Source organism: Cupressus sempervirens, chromosome 4 (genome assembly GCF_028749045.1).
Source record: "Cupressus sempervirens isolate cs-2001-9-10 chromosome 4, ASM2874904v1, whole genome shotgun sequence".
Classification (NCBI taxonomy): domain Eukaryota; kingdom Viridiplantae; phylum Streptophyta; class Pinopsida; order Cupressales; family Cupressaceae; genus Cupressus; species Cupressus sempervirens.
Genome location: NC_143121.1, coordinates 596,402,556 through 596,413,180, shown reverse-complemented (window position 1 = coordinate 596,413,180; position 10,625 = coordinate 596,402,556). Strand labels below are relative to the sequence as shown.

Sequence of the window (10,625 nt, the reverse complement as noted above, 5' to 3'; positions counted from 1 at the left end):
ACTAGTGTTAACTAAGCTCCCTCGATTACCAAAGGAAGTTTGTGAAGATGCAATGTTAACTGAATTCACTTGGTTAACACAGGAAAATCATTTCTACATTAGTTTTTACCGAGTAGGGTTGGGTAACGAAGGATTTTTCTATTTTAGCATATTAAATTTAATAGTTTTGTTTGTTGGTTTTAGCTAGGTGAGGAGATGAATATTGATTATTTTAAGTTGTACTCAAGCCGACTTGACAATGCATAAGGTATAAATATAAGGTCAAGTTGAAGATTGAATGTGTGCAAGTATATAGAAGAATAGAAGATGCTTATAGGAAGTGAATTAGAAGGATAAGAAGAATATCCTTGAGGAGTTACAAAGATACATTTGATCAGGAAGGATCAAGTATTTGAGCCATAATTGAGATCTAAAATCAGCAATATTGTTGCATTAGAAATCAGGTCATCTCATTGTTACTCTCTAACCATTGTAGCAATGATCTAAATCTCTTCACAGATTTGGCTTAACAACTATTTGTATATCCTCCAAGGTGACATTTCTAGATTGAAGTGTCTAAAGTACTCTAATAAGGCCACTCCTAATAGGGTGATTAAATCCTCTAATAGGGTCACACCTAACAATGTGTTTTGTAACCTTTAATAGGGTTGTCTCCTAACAGGGCTCACTTCATAAGAGTAAAAATCAATAACTAGTTGCAATTGGTGGTTTTTCCCAAATTGGGTTTTCACGTTAAATCTTGGTGTCAATTGTATTCATGCTATTTATTTTATGTGTATGTAGCTAAGTTATTTAAGGTTAATCATAGATAATATCCTAAGATTTGAATGTTAAGCATTTACCGAGTTACAGTGGTTAACATATTATCAATACTAACTGAGTGCTTGTGTGTTTACCAAGCTATAGTATTTTTAGTAGAGTTTATGTTCTGTGCTGACATCTAAGGGATCTAGGATTTATTTTAGTGGTAACTGATTCACCCTTACCCTCTTAGTTACTCCTCTTATATTTCCAATAGAGTGTTGAGGTGGAGAACTTAGAATCCATTAGCTCATTGACTCGGCCCCTTGTAGTGACTATGGAGAATCTATTTATGAATTTTGTTAATAATGTAACTAGTATGAAATTGAATGTTATAGTACTCCATGGCATAAGGTATGTTCTTGATGAACATGAGATTGTAGATATATGGATTCAAAATAAAGATGTGTGGTAGGGGGTCCTATGGTGTCTTAAAGGGTTAGAATGGGTCCCAAGGTTTCCTAATGGGTTTTAAGATGACCCTATCTTACCCCCCACCTTATCACTCTTTCCCTCTCCCCCCTTAAGACTTTTTGCAATGCATTATATAGTACTCACACACTATATAATGCATTGTATTTTGAGGTTCCACCAAATACAACCTCAAAACACCATTTGAATTTAAATAGTTTGCACATATTATAACATGTGCATCCTATTTTGAATATACACTTTTCAATGCATTATACTCCACCAAGCTTCAAGCTTGGATTTTTCTTGGATATCCAAGATAAAGTCTTGCAGGATATAAATAGGTTTAAGACATGTTTTCTAGCAAGGATACAAAAAAAAGATTTTTTTTTTGTGTACCCTCCATTAGGTTTACTAGTGGTTGCATAATGATTAAATTAGATAAGATGATACTCTAGATCTCTCTATTTTCGATATAACCATATAATTTATTTTGATTTTTTATCATGTTAAGCATTTATCTCTAATTTATTTTAAATATATGTTTGATATTTGTCAAACAACAACTTGTAGTATCTTGAGCTTAGATTTTGGCCCCTTCATCAAATTTGATAGTAATGAAGTTTTCTAGAAATTAAACTCCATTCTACACTCTTTTAAAAAAATAAAAAGTTTTGATTTTCGATTAGTTTTCAATGATTTCTAGAGGGCATAGAGAAATTTCAAAATTTTAAGGTTGCGGCCACTTGTAAAACTCGTAAAAAATCAAATATACCTAAAAAATTAGCCAACAAAGCTAGGATAAACTATGTGGTGTTAGCTAACTTCTCATTGGACCGATTAACAAGTTACAAAATCCAATTTTTTAAAAAACATTTTAGGGGGAGCACATTAGATAATGTTATGCTTTTCCAAACAAAATAGGACCACTACTTGTGCCTCCACCATTTAAAATAATAGTAATTTATAAACTAGATGTAGAGGACTACAACTCTCTTTCTTGCCACATCTAGAGGTTTTTACTCTAACTATCTTCAATTTCTTGTTGGAGTTCTTAATTTTTTAATTTCAAGAAAAAAAAAGTAGCATCTTATACCCTTTTTTGGTCTCGCATCTTTCTGCACTTACCCTACTACTTTATCTAACCACTTTTAAAATTGCACATTATTTTTCTCTTAAAGGTTGTCATTTCTTATAAATTCTTTTAAAAACTTAATACATTCTACTAAAAAATATTGATTCTGTTACTACATTTGTTTGAAATGGAAGCTTCATTACTAATCCTCAAGATTGAGAATCATGGACTAGGAATGGTGTTGTACTAACTCACAATACATTAATATTTGACAATCCTTTGATGAAAGAGTGATCAAGACATGCAAGCATAAAGAAAAATCTTTATGAAGGAAATTCAAACACATAGGAAAACAATTAAAAGTAAATTCCTAATAACACAATGATTTAAGCTTATATTATTGTTAAAAAATCACAATTCATGAACTTTACACTATAAAGAGCATGTGCTAAATAAAGATATAAAATATAAAGATTATTACAAAGGATAGTAAAGGCTGCAATTTTTCTTTTAGTTATCTAAGTTTAAAGCATGAATTGGGGATCTATGCTATATGATATACAAGAATGGTTCTTTATAATGTACACTTTTTTAAAAATAAATATGTTCTAGAAATTTTATGAGAGCTTTTTTTTAAAGTATTGACTATTTATTTAGTAAATTTGAAAATATATTCTTAAAGAATGCACTCCTATTTTTATTATTATTCTAGATAAAGTCAATATTTGAATTGTATAGTTTCCATGAAAAAAATTGACCATGTTCTTTTCTTTATAAAAACTAATAGAAGTCTACATTTTAATGGGTTTTAGTACAAATTCTATTAAAGATGGTTTATCTCTTCTTCATCTAGAAGTAGTTCATGAAAGGTCACTAGGCTCATATAATTATAAAGGTTTGATCAAGTGAAAATCGAAGATACTATTTCTAGTCAATAATCTAAAAATTTCTCACAAAGTTCTTAAAGAAATCATTGTAAACATATGGATTGATTGCATCAAACTTGTGTTGTAAGACATGGTGAGAGCTAAACAAATAATATTTCTGAGGTAAATATGTTCTTTCAAAACTTGATTTTGGCATCTGAAATTAGTGAATGGGCTCAACAATTAGGTTGAAATGCATTGTTGATTAAATTAGACTTTCATATTTTTTTGTCATAATACACTATAATTTCATTCTTATAAAAAAAATGTTCAAATATTGTTCAAACAAGTTAATGCTCACATTGCTATTAATAATTCTTCATCAATGTCATTTTCTTTACAATGTTCCATCGTATATGGTGCCCTTTAATTCTAATAATATACGTGCTTACAATAGGTGCTTTGGGCTAGATAATTTGTGAAATGCTAATAAGATTATATTTATATTGAGCATATCAACCCCTCAAAATGTATTTGTTATCAACTCTCACATAGCTAATGACAATATCTTATTTCACAACAAATTCATAAAGAATAAATACAAATTAAAAAACATAAATCTTGCAACTTGAAAAATATTACATTATGTCATGGAAATGACTATCCAAAACCTAGAATACAACAAAGCATAAACTGTCATTATATATTATAACTTAAGAGTTGGATAATCATTTCCTTATATCAAGTACAATCTCAAAAAAAAACAAAAAAACTCCATTACATGAAATTCTTGATCATTTATAACAACTACAAATCTAATTGATTTTTTTCTTCATTTTATTATTTATCCCCAATATAATTTATCAATAACAACTTCATTATTATCACTGAGATAATAATATCATCATATAACATTTATAGTGATAATAATATCATCATATAACATTTATCTATACTCAACCATTAGCTATTCACTCTTTCTAATCTTCTAATCTGCATTATTCAATAATCTAAAAATCATAATCAAAATGATAAGTTCAGCAATCCAAATGCCTCCAAAACCTACGAGGCTCCGATCAATGAACATAAGCCTAGAGGCTAGGATTCGCTGGCTTTAGACCGACACTTCATAATCCCCTGCTATTTTTGCTAATTTTCTATGGGTTGTTCTTTCAGCGAGCGTAAAAGGAAGCTTCTTCACACGTTCCATCCATATATTTGGATTAATTTTAGTCTATATTTTAATTAGTTTTAATTCTTAAAGAGCTGAAGAAAACAAATCCAATACGTCTCCTAACTTGAAAGAGACGGAAAGCTCCGCGATACAGTGTTAATGGACGTGACCGCCATTTTGACTTTACATGCAGAAATGCTGAACTCAGATTGTCTTTCCATGTTACACACACAGTACAAACAAAGACACATGCAATCAGGCGAATCAAATACTGATTGTTTTTCCCTACTGTTCAAGACGATCTTGACTTCACTTGGTGGAGTTGATCAGAAACCATACAAAACACATTCTTGGAAACATTTGAAAAAAACATTAAATGCTCATACAATCAGATGAATCGAATCAGTGAATGTTTTTAAATTTCGTTTTACTGTTCAAAACGATCTTCACTCAGTGGAAGCTGGTCAGACGCCATTCAAAACACATTCTTGAACATTAAAAATATGAGTTCAAAATCATTAAAAACACCATGAAACCTTTTCATTAACATTCATGATCAAGATCACAAGAATACCCATTTCTGCTTCACTGTTTACACGTTTTGTAAAGGGGCAAGAAGAAGGAATCCAAATCAGGGGAAGTGAAAAAGGGCGCCAGCACCAGGCGATGTCGACAACTGTTGATCCTGCGCTTTCTGGGCGCCGGAGGACAAGCCAATATCTCTGCTATTCTGTTCTCTTTCCCCTTGGGAGTAGTACACTCTTCTTCGACGTCATTGTTGAAGCTCTCTTGGTCACTGTCACCCGCGGGATTCGAACTCTCGACCTCCGACAACCTAACAGTCACAATGGGCCTCAGCCTCAGAACATTCACATTCACATCTTCATTCCGAGCTCTCTTTTTACCTGCAATGGAAGTAGTACTAGAAGAGCTGGGAGCCATTTTCAGAGACGCTCAAAACAATTCCCAGAGCTTCAATAAAACGCCCCAGAAAGATAAAAACAACACCTTGGAAAACAGAGCATAAAGAGAAAGCTTCAGAAACTGGTTAAAGCCGCTTGAATTCGAATCAAAATCTCGCCTTTAGCAGGTCCTGCCGAAAGAAAGATGCGCCCACCTCGGAGAAGCTTCACTTTGGTAGATGCGGGTCACTTTTGTTTTACCACTTTTCCACAGAAAACTCAACTCAAAGCGAAAAAAAATGGATACCCAACTGAGAAAAATGAAGAATGCTGCCGGTGGTTAAAGAAAAGCACGAGTTTGGCGAACAGGGGAACAAGGAAAATAAACTGGCAGAACAAGTGCACGGGCTATTGCTGAAAAGGGGAAATAAAGAAGGAAGAAAAGGGCTTTTTGGTAGTCGGTGGGGGTCGATCCTGGGCGGGCATTTTTTGTGTTTGTGTTGAGTTATGAAGTTTTATGTCAGCGCCGCCATATAAAAGGAAAAATGGTGAGAAAAGGGGGCTTTAAAAGGCTTTGAAACATCGGGTGCTCTGTTCATTTAACGCGGCTGTGGCCAATTGTAAATGATGATCACCCGCCATTGATGAGTGATGAGTGATGATCATCATGATCACTCCATCCATGGGGCCATCATTTTGTAAGAGCCTTACTACACGGACAACATCATCACTTAGTTTCAAATCTGATTGGGATAAATTGTATATTATTGGGGTAATCAAAATCATCTTGGATCCTCTTTCACCTTGTCCTTTTCCTTAGTCAAAACAAAACATGCATGGTGAGTAATACGTTTGCTTCACACCTGACCTTATCTATCCTTATCTATCAATCCCTCATTTTGCAAGTACAACTCCTCAGCCTATGGATGCCTTTTGTTTTTAACCCTTTGGACTTGTGTTGTCTATTTTTAACTTTTTGGGTTGTGTCGTTTTATCCATTGGCTAAGATACAAACTGGCCACAAGGTTTGTGTTTTGGGAAACTATCAAATTAGATTTTGTGTGAAGTTTTAAGATACAAATTGGCCACAAGGTTTGTGTTTTGGGAAACTATCAATTAGATTTTGTGTGTGGAGTTTTAAGATACAAATTGGCCACAAGGATTGTGTTTTGGGAAACTATCAATTAGATTTTTGTGTGGAGTTTTAAGTGATGGTTTAGTTTGTGAGTTTCTTTTCAAAAATTGGATCTAATATAGTTTAGGTTTAGTTTTTGAGTTTGTTTTGAAAAATTAGATCTAATGTTTTTGGACTTGGAGTCTTTAGTGTTTTGTGCTTGTTGGAATGTTAGATAGAATGTTAATAGAGAGGTTTTGTTATTGTATTGGAAAAGAGATATTGTTAGATTGTATGCAACTTCTCTATGAAGTCTTTGTCCAATTCGTCCACCAGATTTTGAGATCAAGACTTTTATGTTTAGGGAAATCATCAATTAGATTTGGTTGCTGCAATAGATTTTTGAATTTAGTAGTGGAGTTTTAAGTGAAAATCTTGTGTTTGTATGATTTGGAAATGTGGATTTAAGTATCTTCAAAAAGAGAGTTTTAGTGTTTCATGCTTGTGAATTTTCTTGTTAAAATGTCAATAGATAATTTACTTGTATTGGAAAAATAATAATGTGAGAATGGTATGGAGCATCATCATAACTATTGTCTAAACATTTCTAAGATCCTCTAGTTTTCATGTTTGGGGAAATCATTAAATTTATTTTGTTGGATGAATAGATATTTGAATTTAATTGTCAAGAAGCTTTACATGATGGTGTAGTGTTAATTTTATTTGAAAAAATGGGTTTAAGTGAACTTAATCACTGAGTTTTAGTGTTTTGTGCTTTTTAGAATGTTGATGAAATGTTAATAGAGAGAATGCATTTTCACATTGACAAAAAAAAGCACGTTATTGTAAGAATGGTCTAAGATGATAAGCAATAGTATGAAGCATCTTCATATAGTCTTTGCTCAAACTTTTAGATCTCATAATTAATTAGAAACTTGAGTTTCATGAACTCACCACTTCGTGCAAATAGTCAACACATGGTTCAAAAAAAAATTGCCTTAATGGTTTCAAGGATCAACTTACTTGTGCTAACATGCAAAGAAGAAGTAAAATATAAAGACATTGAGCGCTTAAGTAATGTTGTAGTGCTTCTTAGATTTGATAAATTGGGGTTAAGTGTATACAATTATAGTTCTTTAGTGTTCTATGCTTGTTAGAATGTTGATGAAATGTTAATAGAAATAATTCATTATTGTACTGGAAAAAAAGTATTGCAAGATTGGTTGAAGGTGATGCCTAATGATATGGAACATCTCATAAAGTCTCTATTCATACTTTTAGACCTCAAAATGATATGAAAATCCAATTTTGATGAAAATAACCATTTTGTGCAAGTAGTGAACACATTCTTATCTCTACAAATGAACAAAATACCCAAACAAAATCACTCACCTTAATTATTCTATAAGGATTTAACGATCTCTCAATAAAATAACTGACAAATTTGTTTGAGTAAAATATAAATAGTTTGATTCTTTGATCTTCCACTTAGTGGATTCATTTTTTCATATTTGGAAGTTGGGAGCTTGTAAGAAAGTCATATGTTAATTTATCATTTTGGAGAAAGGTAAAAGTACAAAGTTGTGTGACACTTGAAGACAACTTATCATACAACTGAATTTGAGTATTTCTAACTTAAAAAATATTTTGGTCAAACATATGGTTTACCTAAAATCATTCTAGGTAACTTACATATGTGCATGAATTTTTTAAATTAAAAATGTTAACTAAATGCATGTTTTATAACAATTTAGGTCCAATTTGTTAATCTCATTATGGTTTTGACAAAGTAGATAAAATACTTAATCAATGTTTAGCAGAGAGCAGTACAAGCTGAGTGCATAGTGTATGTCAAGCATAAGCCTCCAAGCAATACATGCTGAGTAATATGACAGTGAGTGCCAACCAATAGTATGTGATGAGCAGTTAGTGCATGCCGAGTCACTTAGGTGCCAAGCAAACAGAAGGAGCCAAGCAAACAAAGTGTGCCAAGTGATTCAAGTGTCGAGCAAGAGTAAGTGCTGAGAAATTTAGAAACTAAGTACCATCATATAGAGCATAGTGAAGGCCATGCATTAAGGTCTATTGATGTCGAGTTACCAGTCTTTGACATAGATGTTTGTTATGGCACAAAGTTCTATGTAATCCATTTTTGGCAAACATGAACATGAATTTTTGATATTAAGAATTAAGGACCCAGTCATATTATGAATCCCTATGCTAATACAAGCAACCAATCAGATAAAGGGAAGAGTTAGGCGATAATAAGGATCAACCACAACTGTTGGTTTTAACCCAACCCATCTCCATAATACCTACAAAAGAGGTAAAACCCTAAAGAACATTATGTATGTGAAGGAGGATGCAAAGAGAGCATTTTAAGGTGGAAATGATGGCTAAGTTATGGAGCTACAATATAGAATCAGATTGAGAAGAACATAGACAGACAGTGAAAGGATAGAGAAAACAGATCTAATCAGGAGGATCAAGAGATAACCAATGAAGAGGAGATTTGACATCAAGCAACATGGTGCTAATCGAAGGATCAGATGCAAAATCATTCTAATAGGTGATATAGAGTAAATCTCTCAACAGAGTAGTCTTAACAAGCTTTTGTAAATCTCCCAACAGAGTGCTTACTTAGTTTTGAGTTAAATCCTCTAATCAAGGTCAGACCTAACAGTCTTGTAAGCCTTTAACATGGAAAACCTTTCACAAGGTATATCATAACTTGTAATCAAAACTTTGTAGGCATAATAGGCCACACCTTACAACTGTAGTAGTGAAGATTTGTGGGTGTCATCCCCACCCTAATTTTACCTTCTCCTTGGAGGGTTTCTGGGTAACCAAAATCTTATGTGTTATGTGTTGATTTATTTCATACTTTGGATGTAATGAATGGTTACTTATTTTAATTTACATGTTAAGTTATGAGATGAATGTATGGTGAAATGTTTTAGAGGTAAAAATTTTAAGTGCTAATTCACCCCAGCCCCCCTCCTCGAACTTACTTTCCCATTGTTAATTCCAACAATTGGTATTAGAGCTTTGTTCTTTAGAAAAGAAAGTTTAACAACTTTGGAGGTAAGATCTTGAAGATGGAAGTCTACAAATTGGGAAAGACTATTGAGAACCAAAAAATTGAAATATTGCTTGCCCTACATCAACTCAAGGAGGCAAGAGATGAACTGCAACAATCATTGAAGAAAAGAAAAGAATTGACCATTTAACAAAATGACACTCAATATCAAGAAGAAGACACCACTAGATTATTTGAGGACTAAAAATCAAATGAATTTGATACAACTATTGTAGATCTGATGGAAAAGAGTAGGACCCTAAATGAAGAAGTCAGGAATTTGAAAAGGGAGCAAGAAACTCAATCAGTATTATTATGTGAGACAATTGAACTGAAAAAGAAATTTGAAGAAGATTGAGTTATGATTGAAGAAGACAAAATAATACTAGCTAATAGACTTGAGGAGAAGTCATTAGACGTGCAAAATTTATCAAGCATTCAATTGGATTTGATGAATCAACTGATGATTGCAAATCAAGAATTGAATAGGGAAGACATTAAGATTACAACTTTGGAAACATAAAATACCAAACTGCAAAATGAATTGAAGATAGAAAAGGAAAAGCTTAACAAGCCTAGTGAAGTCATAAAGTACTTTGAAAAATTGATGGAAGCACCAAGGTTAAAAAATGACATTACTAGATTGGGATATTCTATCATTGAGAAAGGAGAATCATCTAGAAGTGGTGAACAAAGGAACTACAAGGGAAAGATAAAAAAGCCATTTGTCATCACTATGGAAAATTGGGTCACACAACAAATATCTGCAGGAGCAACATTGGAAATCAAAACCCTAAGCATAAATTCAAGGGACATTTCCATAACTGCAAAAAGAAAGGACATCAGGCACATGAATGTAGGACAAAGACTACCAACACTCACAGTTTTGAAGGATATTGTTAAAACTATCACAAGTATGGACATAAGGGATATGAGTGTAGATCTAAACCCAAGTGGACATCAAACATGAAAACCAAGGTTATCATGGGAATACTTATGATTGAGATTACAATATAAGCACTACAACATTTGGGGTCAAACTATGATGACAATTTGTGACAATGATGCAATTTGTGGTCATTTTCATGTTTTTTTTTGTAATTGTCCTTGATGCAAATACCGATGTTGGCATCGTAATTGCAATGAGACCCAAAGTATAAACAAAAAAAATGACATAAATCATTCCCCATTTGTTTTGATTGT

At 32.7% G+C, this 10,625-nt stretch overlaps 1 protein-coding gene across 1 annotated transcript; it reads right to left on the bottom strand.

Moving 5' to 3' along the window:
• Window positions 1-4,842: 4,842 nt before the first annotated feature.
• LOC149562620 (uncharacterized) lies at window positions 4,843-5,874 on the bottom strand. Its single transcript, XM_089823898.1, has one exon. It carries the CDS (start codon window positions 5,267-5,269, stop codon window positions 4,913-4,915), a length of 357 nt encoding a protein of 118 aa, XP_089680024.1. The 5' UTR covers window positions 5,270-5,874; the 3' UTR covers window positions 4,843-4,912.
• Between the last annotated feature and the right edge of the window lie 4,751 nt (window positions 5,875-10,625).